Here is a 17500-nt window from a genome sequence, read left to right on the forward strand (position 1 = left end):
AGTTTTTTTCATGTTCAACTATTGTCGGAGAAATCCGGGTGATGTGACGTGTTACAGCGTGATGACGTGTAGAGTCCAGGTAGTGTGAGTACAAACGGGCCTGGGCCGCGGGGTAAGAGGGAGGGGGGACAAGTACCCTAAAGCCCGGGGCGCGGTACGGACTGACAGTGTGAGTGCGCCCTAAAATGAGTCGTGTGTCACTGTTTAACACCTCTAATACCCACTAAAGGTCTCCTGACCCTCTTGATCTGGAGCTTTTGTTTGTATCACACCGTCTTCATCAAGCAGTACTCGGTGTAACTCGCAGGCTGCTGCGGTGTAATATCGTTTTACATAATAGTTTATATTGACAGCTGCCAAAATCACATGTGGGACACGAGGTTTCCAAAATCAACGCTTTGATGTTGTAAAATACTCCCAAAGGTAGTGTTGTGTTGAAACATTTGTGAACCATAACTGTAGGTTTGAGTAATACGTCATTTTGAGACGCCTATAGACAAAAAAGGTCTTGAAGTCTGATATGAAAACTGAGTGAACTTTGTCTGAAAGCTCTAGAAAACTCTTGATTACGTTTGTCGCTGTTACCAAACAAGCGTTGGAAAGCATCTACAGATTGGCTATTGTGGGAATCGAACCTGTAGCCCTGCCACTGTTGGTGCCTTGCTCTTCATGACAGTGAAAGCAGGACTATTGTGAGTAATAACAAAAGTACTCTGCTGCGGTGCAATATCGTTTTACATAATAGTTTTTATTGACGGCCCCCAAACGAAGAGTTATCGTCCCCAGAAGCTTTTAAAGAGCTCGCTTTCCTCTGCAACTTCTTAACCCTCAAGCTTGGGTTTCCATCTACCCATATTTCCCAGCATCCCCGGGGGCGCTGTGACCTCAAATTCCTTCCCCTGAGGGGGGCCGGCTATGGCTCAGTGGTCCCCTATAAGGACGGTTTATTCTGTACAGGTGGGACCTACGAACAATGAGCTCCTTTCATTCCTGTTCCTCCAAGACTCCTGATGTCACGTCCAGGTAGCCGGAGAAGCTACGCTACATTAGCCCCCGTTAGCCGAGGAGGACGGAGACGGGACGGGACAGGGGGGAGGAAAGGACGGACTGGTGTGCACATAAAAAGAGAGAGAGAGAGAAAGAGAGAGAGAGGACGCAGGTTTGAATCCCATCAGACGGGCAGGAGGAGAAGCCTCTGCATGAGAGTATATTTAAATCAAGAACTCTGTACGTCCACAAGTACCTTCGTTTATATCAAACCCTTAAATATATATATATATTAATGCAGCTTTTCTCAGAGTAACAGGATTAATTCCGTCGTAGATCAACATTCACGATTAATGGATCAGTTGTTTGATCTCTTAAATGTCAGATAACGTCTTTTAGTGTTTCCCAAAGTCCATGAAGACGTCCTCAAGTGTCTCGTTTTGTCCCCAACTCAAATATTTTCAGTTTTCCGCCTTCAAAATAGACAAAACAATTAATAATCATTAATAATCAATTATCTAAATAGTTGCCGATTAATATATGACACTCAATTGTTATTTACCATTCTATATCTTAGTAAACTGACTGTATTTTCAATTTCCATCACAGTAGAAAATCTGGGGGATAATCTTTTAAAAAAATCAGGGTGAATCAAGTCAATAATGGTCTTTGTTGTCGTGTGCGTCACAGTATATTCAGATATTTATGCATCTATGAGTACCTTTATTTTTATTAAACCTTTGTCACTATTAATTAGTGTATTAAATGATTGGGGCTGGAGAGGTGCCAGTTCATCTCCTGGGCACTGCGGAGGTGCTCTTGAGCAAGGCACTGAACCCCCAACTGCTCGGGGCGCCGGTCACTGGCAGCCCCCTCGCTCTATTCAATTTAAGAAGCTGAAATATGATAATTTTTACTTTTTTTTACTTTAAAAATAGACAAAACAATCACTAATCACTGTGGATTAATCTGTCGATCATATCTACGGTTTGAGCTCTAAAATGTCAGAAAACCGTTACAAATCTTGGGCTAATCAACATTTTTATGTGTATTTAGTGTGTCTTGTTTTATCCACAACACAAAGACATTCAGGTTTCTGTCACGGTGGGCGGAAAACGGATTCAATATTCACATTTAAGAAGCTGAAATCACAGAATTTTTACTTTTTTTTGGGTGCTCAAAACAATAAAGATAATCGATTAATATTTGCTGCTCTATTTCTTTGTAAACTGACAAATATTTTCAATTTCCACTGCAACATAATCTTCAGAAACATCAGAAAATCAGGCGAATCGGGGCCCGAATGAGTCTTGATGGTCGTGTGGTGTGTGTGGTCGGCATTAGCTTCTGCTGCTGGGGGAAGGAGTAGCTTGTTGAGGTGCAGACTGAAAGATCAGAGACAAGTTTGAACACGAGGAGGACGAGGATGAGGATGAGGAGGAGGAGGATGAGGAGGAGGAGGAGCAGTGAAAGTTACCTGACACCCGGACGCTTTAGGGTTTTGCAGAATCCTGCATTTTGTCTCTGGAACGGACGTTTAACTTCTGTGTGAGTTGACGGACGTAATCGTTTGTCTCTCAGCCTCCAGTGAAACTTTCTGTGTGTGTTTCTGAGTCTCCACATCACTCACCAGTAGTGTGTATATATACGTGTGTGTGTGTGTGTGTGTTTTCAAAGGGAAGTGGATGTGTCGGGTGATTTAGGAAAAGTGTGTGTGTGTGTGTGTGTGTGTGGAGCTTCCTGTCTTTGGGCGCTCACAAAAGACGGTCCTTCCTGAACCTGCCTCATCTTGTCCTCCCTCCATCTGTCTGGATGTCTGAATGTGTCTTTGTGTGTGTGTGTGTGTGTGTGTGTTATCTCACCGTCCTGCTGCTGTTGCTGTCGTCGTTGTTGTTGTTTTCATCGGCGTGCAGACGGAGCAAAGAGCCAGAAACACACTTTGGGTTTTGTTGTAGCAGCGAGGTGAAGATATTTCCACTTTTCTGTTTATCGACAGGGTGACGCCGACACTCAGGCACACACACACACACACACACACACACACACACACACACACACACACACACACACACACACCGTAATCCTCTTTTTCTCTCGTGCACATTCCTTATCTGTACTCCTGGGTTTGAAAACGTGCTCCTATGATTTAAAAAAAGAGTCAAATTTAATCTCCGTGTGGGCGTCTGGAGATCTGATTGCAGTTCGTCCCGACACGACTTAAAGAGAAAAGCGGCCACAGGGGAAACGGTGTGTTTATGTTCTGGCTCCTTGTATCTTTTCCAACCTCCGTAAAGATGCATGTAATCAGAGGTTTACACCTGAGGATGTTTGCTGCTAACTCTTCATGAAAGCACTCGTTTTTTTTATCACAATCGCTCCTGATCTGCAAAAAGAAGCACAAATTGTTGTTGTTAGTGTCTGATTTAGATGTGTCATGATTACTAATGTTGCTGGGTGGTGAATTGTCCCAGAAATTATTGCCAGAAGTGATAATTTTGCCGGTTGGAGACCATTTTCAACTGATATAGATAATGGCGTAATAATGCAAGCATGCCCTTTTCAAAGATCAATAAACTTTTTGTCTTATTTTGAAACTTTTTTCATATATAAGCTGCACCACATTATAAGGCGCCTAGTACAGAGGCTACAGTCGAGGCTGGGGTTACGTTAAGGACCGCCTCTAAACTCATTGATGCTAAGTTGGCGTGCTAGCGCTGTTGCCTTCAGTGGAACAGTGATTGTACGGACTCTTCTACTTGCTGCTCTCTGTTCAACAACCCACTGTTGGAGTTCGTCCTCCAGCTGCAGCCGTCTCGCTCTGTTCCCTCTAAACTCTGTTCAGTCTTCTTTACTTGGTGCAGGTCGTCTTGTTGCTTCCTCCGCTTCAGCACCATTGATTGGTTCATGTTCAACTCTCTGGCTGCTGCTCTATTCCCGTGTTCTACTGCGTGACTAATGGCCTTGAGTGTAAACTCTGCGTCGTAAGCGTGTCTCTTAACAGGAGCCATTTTGGGCTCTTTACACAAACACACACATGGAAATGAAACGTCACGCTTCACGCAGTCGTATATCTCAACATGCACCGCGCGTTACTTCTTCTACGGGGGAAAATAGAGTCGGCGGCTGCTCACCGTAGTTGGAGACCTGTTGTGGCTCAATATTGGTCCATATATAAGGAGCACCGGGTTATAAGGCGCACTGTCGGCTTTTGAGACATGTGAAGGTTTTTAGGTGCAACTTATAGTGCGGAGAATACGGTACTTCTAAAGAATATTTAACACTAGAACTGGAAGACATTTTAAATATCCAAAATAAAGAAACAAAACAACCAAAAACAATAAATAAAATCGTGTAGTTGCTGCTGTGTCACAGCGGCTCGCTCAGGTGAAGTGGTTGACCGTGGCCGTTCGTACCCCCACACGGCAGCTGTGGCGTTGAGCTTTGAAACCAACTCCATCTTTGTTTTTATTCCTCCAAATCTCAACTAGTGTGTCCTCTGACCTGCTCCTCACAAATGTCCTGACTTTGGAGCAGAAATCGGTCCTCACAAAGATGGCAATACATGCCCACAGAAACACCCCCTCGTTCTCTAACTTGGCGCTCCGTCACACACACTTTTCCTGTCTCACATCCCACTACGCCCCTCCTCATTCACTCGCAATAATACACACATGCACACACTTATTCATATACACTCACTGTACTGTGTTTGTGTGTGTGTGTGTGTGTGTGTCTTTTTTGTGCGTGTGCCTTTTGTTCTCTGCCTCTTCAGTCGGAGATGTGTGAAAAGTGGGTCACAGGTCGGACCTCTCTGTCCCCCCCAGGCAAATGAAAAGTGACGGACACCGGCCACGCATCACCACTAATTCATTCTCATACACACACACACACACACACACACACCCCTACACACACACCCCTACACACACACACACCCCTCCGTCCCTCTCGGTGCCCACTAATTGCGACATGCCGTTGTCAGCGCTGCACCGGGCCAGCGTCTGTAATTTGCAGAACATCCCTGGACGAATAATTTGGTAGTTAGTTGGACCGTCGGAGGCGGACAGCACCGGGCCGGCACGGGTCATCGGGTCACGGCCCGCTGAAGACGAGAGAGGGCGGGAGAGAGAGAGGAAACCAAACCTCTTGTTATAAGTTTTTTTAAAAACAAGCCGTACTCTGTTCTCCTTTACGTCACTTCTACTAAACACGCAGGCAAATCTCATTTTATCAGTTGACTCTTTCTTTTTCAGCACTTAGGGCGCACTCACACTGTCCTTCCGCACCGCGCCAAAACAGGTTTTACGGGTAGAGCCTAGTGCGTTTGACCAGTGTGAGTGCAACCGCTCCGTGCATTACTGCGTCCAGCTGGTCGATGAAAAGATTCAAAAACAGTCGAGAAGACGACAAAAACTCCGAGGTCTACGGAAAGATCTGGAAACAAAGCCACGCATCGCCATGACGTCATCAATGCGTGTGACGTGTTACGGCGTGATGACGTATAGGCAGCAAGAAGCATTCTCCGAGGCCCAGGTAGTGTGAGAACAAACGGGCCTGGAGGGGGGGGACAAGGACCCTAAAGCACGGGGCACGGTGCGGAGGCACAGTGGGAGTGCGCCCTTAGTTAAAACTTGTTTGTTGTCGTTAGTTAAGTGTGGTTTTTGCGAGCTTTCTCAGGAACTCGGGTGGTTGACCGGCTTGTAGAGTAAATTGAGTAATTTGTGTTTTTCCCACGCTGTAATACATTATTATATATTGTATATGTAGTTTTTACCCATGTCCTGGTACGTTTATGCCTTGTTCTCGTGCCTGTGTGTTGTTTGCGTGCAGGCGCCGCAGCAGGATCAATGTACGTGTTTTTCAGGACACAGACACATGGATTACCACACATATATGTGGACATTGGCGCTTTTGCAATTTCTGTTCATTCTTAAATGTATTTATCTATTTTAATAACACAAACTCCAGATCTACAATGTTCTCGCTTTAAGTTACGTGACATGTCTGTGTTGAATGGTTGTATTGTGTTTGTCATGTCTTCTTTACTCTACACGCGTCCTAATGGCCCCTCTGGGACATATAAAGTTTTTTTAATTGAATTGAATCAGAACCACAAGCACTTGCTGACTAAAACTGCAGATATCCTGCTGATAAACTGCTTTTCCCGCCTTAAATCTGTAAAATAATGCAGCAAACTGGTGATGTGTAGGTTAAAATATGAGCTAAAGTCTCATCACTGGTGTTGAACTTCCTTTTCTCCTTCGTCTTCAGGGTTCTGGACCCAAAGAGCCAGTGAGACAGAAGAGGACCTGATATTGTGATACCGCGTCCCCCCTCCATCCCTCCTGCTTCGTCCTCCAGCTGACCACCCGTCTCTCTGCGAGGCCTCGTCTGGCCGGCTGGGAGCTCGTCCCCCTGACTCCCCCGTCTCCACACACGTCCCCCGACTCTCTTGCTGTGGTTTAAAGACTTTCTGATCAGGACTCCTGATTGCAGAGCCCGGCCCGGTCTGGGCCCCAGTTCCAGTCCCGTCTCAGTCCGGTCTCTGCTGCAGGATGGCAGGTGCACCGTTCTGTTTGGCTGTGATGGCCGTCGCTCTCCTCCTGACCCTCGGAGCTGACGGTAAGGCTTTTAAAAAATCCTTTTCACACCTGTTTTCAACCTACAGTTTTAGAATAAGTGGAAGTAGAGAAAATTAATTTAAAGTTAAGAGTCTTTAAGTGTAATTGCAGCGTAAAATTATCCCATGGTCTCTTTCTGCAAACACACACACCAAATAAACCATCGAGACAGTTTATTAACCGGAAAATCCAGGAGGCGCTAACAGCCTGACGTGGCTAACAGTGATTAGCTCGGGGCAGCACGGTGAAGGCATTCAAAGGTCTTTTTTAACCACTAATACTGCTGAAAATAACAGCAAACCTCTGCAGCAGCATGAGAAGAGTCCCTACACACACAACAAAGCACCAATGGGCTCCTTCCTTTGGGATTGACTTTGGTAATCCACTGTAATGGACTTTACTATGAGAGGAGCTGGTACAGGGGCCAGTAGGTAAGTCTTTAAAACACTCTTTAATTAACTCTAGGTTCACTAACTACGTTGTTGCTGCTTTGTTTTGTGTGTAGGGACTCTTCTCATGCTGATGCAGAGGTTTGCTGTTATTTTCAGCAGCATTAGTGGTTAAAAAAGACCTTTGAATGCCTTCACCGTACTGCCCCGAGCTAATCACTGTTAGCCACGTCCGGCTGTTGATCTATTAATCTCTGGTAATAGTTCATACACGAAAACAAACTGTCTCGATGGCGTATTTGATGTGTGTAAGTGCTGAAAAACACCATGGGAGGATTTTGCGTCTTGTCAGAAAGCCGACAGTTGTTGGAGTCACAGATGAAGCGCTCAAAAAGAAACAGGAAAATAAAATGTTTATGCGTCACATGACTACTGTATCTGTGAAATCGTCTGTGAAGTCCTGATCATTTCTCTGGTTTATCCTCCCCGACTCTTTGTGTTTTTGTCTCAAACCCTGAGCTGCCGAAGTTACTCATCAACCCGTTAGTTTGTTTTCGGTGAGATAAGCAGCACATTAACATAAAAGTCGTTTCGCCCCTCCTCTGTAATCTGCCCCCTCTCTCCTTGTGCAAACAGATGCGTATCAGAGGCCTTTTGTTAAAGCTGTGATTAAGTATCAATTGGCTGATAATGGAGAGACGTTAGAAATGAGCAGACACAGTCGCTCCTTTACGTTTCTGAAAGAGACGCAAAGATTAATTCCCGTTTTAGGAAGAAACAACAGTTAAAATTCAGATTTTTAGCATTTAAATGGGAATATTTTCTGTGGTGGTCAGCACTTTCGCCTCACAACAAGAGGGTTCCTGGTTTGAATCCCGGCTGGGGCCCTTCTGTGTGGAGTTTGCATGTTGTCCCCGTGTCAGCGTGGGTTTTCTCCGGGTTCTCCGGTTTCCTCCCACAGTCCAAAGACGTGCAGGTGTTCGGTTCATTGATGACTCTAAATCACCCGTAGGTGTGAATGGTTGTCTGTCTCTGTTCGTCTCTATGTGTCCTGTGATAGACTGGCGTCCTGTCCAGGGTGGACCCCGCCTCACACCCGATGTCAGCTGGGATCGGCACTGATTTACCATTTTCTGACCGAACAACTAATGGAAATAATTGTTGGTTGCAGCCCCAGAGGGAACTTTGTGTCACTTTGTTATCCAGTGCCTCATTCATGAAAACAGTCATTAGTTGCCTCCAGTCCAACAACACTGAAAGAAACGTTGCTTTAAAGAAATCATCTTTTAAACCATAAAACAAATGGATTTGTCCAAGGAGAGGAGATTCTGCATGTTGTACAGATGCAAAGCTTTAAAGTTTTTGGGTGTGAACGGGACAGAAACCTGCAACCTGCAGCTCTGAACATGAGAACTGTAACTTCTGACTGTCATTGACTCAGAGTGATAACACACACACACACACACACACACACACACACACACACACACACACACACACACACACACACACACACACACACACACACACACACACACACACACACACACACACACACACACGTCTTATCAAACTATTTTCCCACTCGTTTATTCACGTCTTCACCTCCGTCTGTTGTGTAAATGAACATGAAAGGATCAGGACGTAAAGCGCCGTCCTAATGACTTAAAGTGAAATTCCGGTGTGTGTGTGTGTGTGTGTGTGTGTGTGTGTGTGTGTGTGTGTGTGTGTGTGTGTGTGTGTGTGTGTGTGTGTGTGTGTGTGTGTGTGTGTGTGTGTGTGTGTGTGTGTGTGTGTGTGTGTGTGTGTGTGTGTGTGTGTGTGTGTGTGTGTGTGTGTGTGTGTGTGTGTGTGTGTGTGTGTGTGTGTGTGTGTGTGTGTGTGTGTGTGTGTGTGTGTGTGTGTGTGTGTGTGTGTGTGTGTGTGTGTGTGTGTGTGTGTGTGTGTGTGTGTGTTGCCTTCAACACAAACAATTCAATTCAATTGTATTTATAGTGCCAAATCCTAAATTTACATAGACACATCTCGTCTCTCTCTCTCTCCCTCACACACACGCAAACACAAACACACACACACGCGTTAGGTTACCACACCAAATAAGCCTACCCCAGACAGAATATTATTTTTGCCAAATAGCGCAAATTATAAAACATTTTCAGGCAAAATTATAATTATTTTTTTATTAATCGATGGAATAATCTGCAGAATACTCGATTTACAAACAGACTCGATTGGCTGCAGTAACCTCCGAACGCGTGATGATGCCGTTGACTGCTGTGTTTTCCGAAAGCGTGACCATCCTCAGATACATTCACACCCAGCTCTCTGCTCTTTGTTTATCCGTCCCATCGCGACTTCACTCTCAGCGCTCTGGTGTCGTGTTCAGAGGAAAAGCTGTAAACATGTGAACACTGTGGAGCGTTTAGCAGCTAAAGAGACGTTTCATCTTCTCCCCGATGGGTTGACATTTATTTCAGGACGTAACTTCCTTCGTGGCGTTAAGAATATTTGGAAGACAAACAGAATAAAATCCTGAGCTTCATTCATGCAACGCAACATTAAACAGGAGCTCCCCCCCCCCTCCCTCCCTCCCTCCCTCCCTCCGCTGCTCCTCCCTGCAGGAAGCTGTTGAACTGATTGTTGCCGCTCTCACTTCCCCTCTGCACATTAACTGTTTCCTGTATGGCGCTGTACGAGCTGTCAGCGGCGCTAAACGCTCCAAACAGCCATTGTTCTCCGGAAATATCCTTCAGTCCCTCTGGAGACATACTCGCCCTTTGAAACGGCGTTTACTTCCCCCTCTCTGGGTCTTTTTCTGCCACTGAGGCTGAGAGTCGCCGAACGCCACGTGGCTGATTTCACACTTTAACAACACGTTTTTTTAATTTTTTTAATCTGGATCAGAGAGATGAGCTACGTGGGCCGCAGTAACAGTTAATGATGACTCTGTCTTTAGTTTTCCAGGGTTTTTATGTAGGAAATTCTCACATTTGCGTCCAGGCGAAGGCTGCAATTTGACGTCATGCGTAATATTCCTCCTTTCCCAAACGTCTTTCTTGGAGCGGCGTAAACATGTGACGTGAAGCACAAAGTAGACGCAGAGTGACGTCAAACATCTGCGTGGGAAGAAGTTCGCCCCGTGATCTGATAATTCAGGACTTTCTCTGCCGTGACAGTCGGCGTCTCACACACGTCGCAGGTTTTCCGGCGGTCGATAATTTGCGTCTCCCGTTCCCGTGATCAGCGGTTTCCTGCTTTTAAAGCTCCCGGCTGTGCGTCGCACAACAGCTCACGTCGTTCCCTGATATCAGACATAAGTGTCGACCAGTTTCCCTCCATTTACATCTTCAGTCATATTTCGTTTTTTAGAGTTCAGACGCGGTCGTTTGGACTCTGCTTGGGAATTCATCTATTAGTGTGTGCTGTCAACTAAATATAATTTAGTTTCCTATCCTTATCTGGTGTTACAAAACATCTTAAGTTGTTAATAATATCTCTTTTAATGAGATTTTTTTTATGAGAAAACAAAATTTAAATAATACTTTTCAATGTATTCGTATAAATATGTAATTTACCAACTGTAAGGTGCTGGAAAAGCTTGAAAAAGGACCTTGAAAGTGCTTGAATTTGACCTCTGAAAAGGTGCAGGAACCCTGCCACTAACATGAAGACACATTATGTTAAACAATATTCTACTATAAGTGCGTTTATCAGCCCGGCCGCGTGGTAATGCAGCCGTGCAGCTGCAACTCAAGCGTTTCGTCTCCACACCGAAACCACATTTATTCGTTCATAATGTAATAAAAAGGATAAAAGCAGCACATTATAGAAGCTGTAAATAAGAATATTTGCTTGTAAAAACAGACTGAAACTACTGATCAATTATCAGATTAGTTGCAGATTGATTTTCTGGACAAAAACAATCTTTTTCTGAGCTTTTTTTTGGAACGTTCCCGTCAGTTGAGAGCGTTTCAACACCTTCGTCATCGTCCCCGCTGTAAAGAGTGTTTACAGATCGTTTGTTTGTTTTAACTGCGCGCGGCGGTGCCAGACGGGTGGAGTTCATCACCTCAGGGGCAGTTTTCAGACTGGTGCGTTTCCAAACACGGAGGAGGAGATAGCGAGGACTTTCAGACGCCGTTCTACCGCCTCGCCTTCATTCACACTTTAGAACAGCAACTGGGACGGGCCAGGAGGTAAAACAAGCGCCCCCCCCAGTGCTTAAGGGCGCACTCCCACTGTGCGTCCGTCCCGTGCCCCGTGCTTTAGGGTCCTTGTCCCCCCCTCCAGGCCCGTTTGTACTCACACTACCTGGGCCTCGGAGAATGCTTCTTGCTGCCTATACGTCATCACGCCGTAACACGTCACACGCATTGATGACGTCATGGCGATGCGTGGCTTTGTTTCCAGATCTTTCCGTAGACCTCAGAGTTTTTGTGCGTCTTGTCGACTGTTTTTGAATCTTTTCATCGACCAAATCTGCAGTAAACACTCCACCTCCGCATCACACCAACGTGAACCTTTCACCGCCATTGTTTTAAATGTCCGCGCATGGTCCCTCCTTTTATTTTCTACGTCCCAACAGGCGCACAGGAAATGACCTCAGAACCACCGTAGGCCTTGTGCTCATGCTCGCTAGGCTTGGTACGGTTGCACTCACACTGGTCAAACGAACTAGACTTTAGCTGTGGAACCTGTTTTTGCACGGTACAGATGGACAGTGTGAGTGCGCCCTAACTTAACTATAATATGAGTTATCTGTCTTTATTAACCACTTCCATTTTACGTTACGTTCTACTTTTATCATCCAACAACTTGAGTTTCTTTACAAAGTAAGAATTCACATATAAAACCTTTATTTAATTATTCAAATATCGATTAATTTATTAGATAGTTACAAAGAAAAATGAACAGGGTTCATACGGGTGCTGGAAATCCTTGAAACACTTGTTTAGCGTGGCGTTTTCAAGGTTTAAAGTGCTTTGATTTTGAATAAAGTGCTTTAAATGTTCTGTTATATGATGATTTAAGATGATTATAAGATGATACAACAGAGAAAGGAAGATCTCTATATTTTAGAGACTGAAAACAGTAAATAATAAGCTCTTAGTCAAATATATATGAGGTAGATGTAAGAATACAGGTCAAATATAGTTCACAGAGTTAAATCAGAGAAGTTAAATGTAGAGGAAATGTATATGTTTGACTGTTTAAGACAGAAATGAGGAGCAAGATTATTAATTAAGTGGTTATTATATTAATTAATGCACAAAAAAGAGGAAGACAAGAGTCCAGGTGTGTGAGAGTGGGTTATTAATCGCACAGTGAGCGGCTCCCTCTCCTCCCTCTCCTCCCCTTCTGTCCTCTTTAGCTGTTCTGGTTTTTCTTTTTACCACGAGTTTCATCATCTTTAATACGTTGCATATTCGCAGACAGTGACTCACGGTCGTTTAACTCGCAGTCGTAAAAAGTTTCTCTGCGTGAGAGCAGCTCTCTTTGAGTCTGCGGACCACACCGACCGCTCCGTCCTCACACTTGAGCGTCCACGGTCGCCGTTTGTCCTCCGGCAGGTCAGGTTTAAAAAGGAGAGAGGTCGACGACGGGGAGATCAGAGCGTTTCATCGGTCTGCTGCTGCTGCTGCTGCTGCTGCTGGATGTAAATAAACAGTCGCTCTGAAGCTGCGCTGGCCCTTTAAGAGTCTGATTACCCAGCGTGCTCTCTGCCAGACCTCAGTCTCCACTCTGACTGCCGGCACAATTAAGCACACATGTGGATGGAGACAGAAACGAGAGCAGCCATTTCCAGCCTCAGCACAGTCGCTCATACCTTTCTTTTCCTCTCTCCAGTCAATCACAGAGGGAGGCGGGGCGGAGAGAGACTGTGTGAGCTTTCGTGTTTTTCTCTTAAAGCTGCACAGGTTCAAATATAAACACAAGCTCAAGTTACAAAGTACTTTAGCAAACGGTAAAATAGTTAAAACAAACCTGTGAGAGAACTGAATTATTGTCGTACACAAACATTTTGTCAGATTCACCGAGGTAAATCAACTCACTCTCTTACATAGTTAGCTTTTACTTACTGACTTAGTTAGGTAGTTATTTGGTTACTTATTTACTGACTGACGTAGTTGGTTACTGACTTAACTAGCTACTTATGTAGTTACTTATTTACTGACTGACGTAGTTGGTTACTGACTTAACTAGCTACTTATGTAGTTATTTAGTTACTTATTTACTGACTGGCGTAGTTGGTTACTGACTTAACTAGCTACTTAAGTAGTTATTTAGTTACTTATTTACTGACTGACGTAGTTGGTTACTGACTTAACTAGCTACTTATGTAGTTACTTATTTACTGACTGACGTAGTTGGTTACTGACTTAACTAGCTACTTATGTAGTTACTTATTTACTGACTGACGTAGTTGGTTACTGACTTAACTAGCTACTTATGTAGTTATTTAGTTACTTATTTACTGACTGGCGTAGTTGGTTACTGACTTAACTAGCTACTTAAGTAGTTATTTAGTTACTTATTTACTGACTGACGTAGTTGGTTACTGACCTAACTAGCTACTTATGTAGTTATTTAGTTACTGACTGACGTAGTTCCTGACCTACCTTACTTATTTAAACACTTACGTATGTAGTTAATTAATAACCTGCTTATTTACTCACATAACATACTTAGTTTCTTACCTTGCTGCTGACTTGGTTAGTTTATTACTTACCTAGTCACTTATTTATGGTAAGTTACCTAGTTACTAGTTACTGGTTAGTTTATTAGTTTACACTCATTTACAACAGTTGGTTGTTTAGTTAGTTAGTTGGTCACTTACTTGCAGCATTAGTTAGGAAGGTATGTAGTTTGTTAGTGATTTAAGTCGGTAGTAAGTTAGTTAGTTAAGTAGTAAGTTAAGAAGTTAGTTTGTTACATAGTTAGTTAGTTAAGTAGGTAGTTAGTCTGTTAGTGATTTAAGTCGGTAGGTAATTTGTTAGTGATTTCAAGCCGGTAGTTAGTAAGTTAGTTAAGTAGTAAGTTAAGGTAGGTAGTTTGTTATTTAAGCAGGTAGAAAGTTTAAGTAGGTAGTTTGTTCAGTAGTTAATTTGTTAGTTGGGTAGATCCGTAGGTAGTTAGGTATCTATGTAGGTAGTTACCCAGGTAGGTAGTTAAGAAGTTACAAAGGTAGGTAGGTAGTTGGGTCAGTAGGTACAAAGGGAAGTAGGTAGGGAGGTAGTTACAAAGTTACGTGATTGAAAGGTAGGTAGTTAGGAAGGTACGTAGATAGGTCGGTAGTTTGGTAGTTACGAAGTTACGTAGGTAGATAGGTAGGTAGGTAGTTGGTTGGGTCGGTAGGTACAGCTGTTTATGTGATTGTTTTGTAAAAGCTCAGTTTTCTCTGTAAACACCAAAACATCAACTTACAGTTTACAGATTTACACAGCGTAAAAAAAACAAAGCAGAACATGTTTCAGTCTGGAGGCAGGGCTGACAAAGCTGCAGCTTAGTTTGGACGCAGGTTTTTAACGTGCCGTCTCAGCTCAGTGTGAGGTCGGTCGCTGTGAAGCGATTTTCTACTTCTGTTTTTGTTTTTTTGTCTGTGCGTCCGTCAAACATGAGTCAAAGTTCGCTGAGTCACAGAAGAAGTCTTCTGTTAGAGTCTCTGGAGCTGCGTCGCTCAAACACAGGCCCCGTATTTACCTCTGTGGTGGCAGACGGACGCGCTGAGACACAGACAGACTGTTGCCGTGGCGACCAGGCAGCTCAAAGTGTAGCTGTGCATGCGGATCATGTCGAGACATGACACGGTGCACGTCTGCACACCTCCGAGTGTTTTTACCCTGAGCTTAAAGGGAGCAGAGAGACGTGAAAACAGGAAGTGAAGGGAGTGAAGGATGAAGGAGGGCTGGAGATAAACGGGCAAATGAGATGAAGTTCACTGATGGGACGGTGTTTGTCTTTATTTGTGGGCTAAATGTTCAAAGGTTAACAAAAGGTGTGAAAGGTTACATTTAAGGTGCTTTCTTGCTTTTTTATGACTGAATTTGTGCTGATTCGAGGTAATGACGGGGGGTTTTAGCTCTTCCTCTGTGGCAGATTTTGAAACATTTGATTCGTCACCTTCTGTAAAAGCGTGTCACAATAACGTCTAATCCACTGTGATGAAGAAGTGACATAATCAGTGTTCTGTACGTGAGTTTAACCACGGCTGAGGGGCTGGAAAAGCTTGAGAATGCGCCTGAAAAGTGCTTAAAGGTGCAGTGAAAACTCATAAATCGCTGCAGATAATCACTCACAAAGTTATTAAACACTCTGACTCTGTTCCTGTTTCTCCATCCAGCTGCAGGTCAGAACCCGGACCACGTCCTGCAGGGGACGGGTGTGAAACCCGAGGCTCGGCGGCCCGGCGAGGACTCGACCATCGCGCCCGAGGACGCCGCCCGTTTCCTCAGCTGCTACTGCTCCGGACACTGTCCTGAGGACGCCACCAACAACACCTGCCAGTGAGTAGACACCGCAGAGACAGACACAGTTAATGCGCGGTGGAAAAAAGGTCCGGGTGGAGGTGGTGAAATGTTACTAAACGCCCCGAGGAGAGAAGAAGAGTCACTGATCAGAAGGTTAAACTCAGTGTCACTGATCTGTGTGACCGGTGTGTTTCCCCTCAGGACCAACGGTCAGTGTTTCGCCATCATCGAGGAGGATGAGCACGGCGAGGCCATCCTCACCTCCGGCTGCATGAAGTATGAAGGCTCACACTTCCAATGCAAGGTACACACACACACACACATAAACACACACACACACACACACACACACACACACACACACACGCACACTTTACCCAATTGTTGTTGCTGTGTTATTTTTCCATTAAAGCCGGGAAAGCGGAGACGTCATTTTGTAGTATTTGTAGTTTCTTTCACCCGTTTCTGGTCTCGAGCCAATAAAACGCATCAGAATACACACGTGGGAGTGTCCCAGTGCACCATGGGACTTTTCCAGAACTTTGAGGTCACGGCGGCTGTTCAGTCAGTCGTAACACCCTTTCAAAATAAGATTTCCGGGTCCAAACAAAACAAACACAAACGGCCGAACACGTGAACGATCACGATCACCTCTTTGGTCAGTTAGATGTCTTTTTAAAGGATAAGACGGAGGTAAAATGACAATTATGTTGCACTGCGGCATTGTACAAATATAAAATATATATATATGCGATATGATATATTAAATATGAAGCTTGGACCCGGAAATCCTATTTTGAAAGGATGTTACGTCACGTCTTGACAGCGGAGGGAGCTCAGAAGACGATTTAAAAAAAAAAGACCCAGTTCTCAAAACAAATGTCCCGACACAGACTTGTGGCTATCTGGAGGTAATAACAACAATAATAACAACAATAGTAACAATAATAATAACAATACTAATAACAACAACTGATTGTGATGATGATGTAAGAAATCATGACTGTTTATGTCTTATATTACTTTAAGCGTCGTTGAGTACGCTGAAAGGTGCAAAACGGATCAAATGTATTATTATTATTATTATTATTATTATTATTAAAGTGGGCTAATGAGAACTATGTCCATTTCTTCCAGTGGTGTATCATGTTCACACCTCGCTCATGGGCATGTATTAGTATGTAACGCATCATATTTTTATTTACATGCTTTCTTTTAACCCTCCTCTCCATTAAAGGCGACAAAAACGCCCTTTTTTTTCCTCTATTTCGCTGAGTTTGTTGAATTTAAAAAAAAAACTTTATTGAAGGTTTTGACAAATAATCTCAACTTCTCCTGGGAGCCACAGGTAAAAGCTCTCAGCTGCTGTTTGAATTTCGTTTCTATCTGATGCAGAGCCGGAGGAATCAGTTCTTTAGCAGGCGTCGACAGGTTTTAGGGGCTTATTTTAATATTGCATCTTTAAATGAGATGTTTCCAGTTCTAAAGTTTCTAAAATCTAAATCTGTTCATCTGCTGAAATTGCCGTGTGATTGTTTTGATTGACAGGACTCTCCCAACGCTCAGACCAGGAGGACAATCGAGTGCTGCAACACAGACTTCTGCAACCGGGACCTGCAGCCCACCCTCCCCCCTCAGCCTCCCCCAGGTAACGTTCGCTTCACTCCCCCCACGGCCACGAGAGACACCCGTGCGTCCGTCCGGTGAACGAAGACTTAACCTGCCGTGCTTTGTTTTCCAGAAGGCAGCCCCCACTGGCTGGCCTTCCTCATCTCCATGACGGTCTGCTGCTGCACGCTGATCTGCGTCACCGTCGTGTGTTACTACAGGTAGGACGCCGCCTGGACGACATCCTCGCCACTCTGCACAGCCGTCTGTTATTCTGTGTTTATGATTGTAATCCTCTCTCTCTGTGTGTGTGTGTGTGTGTGTGTGTCAGGTATAAGTGGCAGAGTGAGCGTCAGCGGTATCACAAAGATCTGGAGCAGGAGGTCTTCATCCCTGCAGGAGAGTCTCTCAATGAACTCATCCACCA

General features: G+C 44.4%; 1 protein-coding gene across 3 annotated transcripts in view; it reads left to right on the forward strand.

Moving 5' to 3' along the window:
• LOC310953474 (bone morphogenetic protein receptor type-1A-like) overlaps nt 1-17500 on the forward strand; it is a 59225-nt gene that overhangs the window by 33520 nt on the left and 8205 nt on the right. For 2 of the 3 annotated variants that reach the window (XM_083922519.1, XM_083922520.1), the window contains exons 3-8: nt 6259-6609; nt 15339-15501; nt 15667-15769; nt 17014-17113; nt 17207-17294; nt 17405-17500. The exon at nt 17405-17500 is cut by the window's right edge and continues 40 nt beyond it. In XM_083922519.1, coding sequence (XP_083778645.1) covers nt 6543-6609; nt 15339-15501; nt 15667-15769; nt 17014-17113; nt 17207-17294; nt 17405-17500 — 617 coding nt within the window. In that variant the 5' untranslated portion in view covers nt 6259-6542. The remainder of the gene's footprint in view (nt 1-6258; nt 6610-15338; nt 15502-15666; nt 15770-17013; nt 17114-17206; nt 17295-17404) is intronic. The other variant, XM_083922521.1, reaches the window with a different exon arrangement.

The sequence above is a fragment of the Echiichthys vipera genome, assembly GCF_963691815.1.
Source record: "Echiichthys vipera genome assembly, chromosome: 11".
In the NCBI taxonomy this organism is placed as follows: Eukaryota; Metazoa; Chordata; class Actinopteri; order Perciformes; family Trachinidae; genus Echiichthys; species Echiichthys vipera.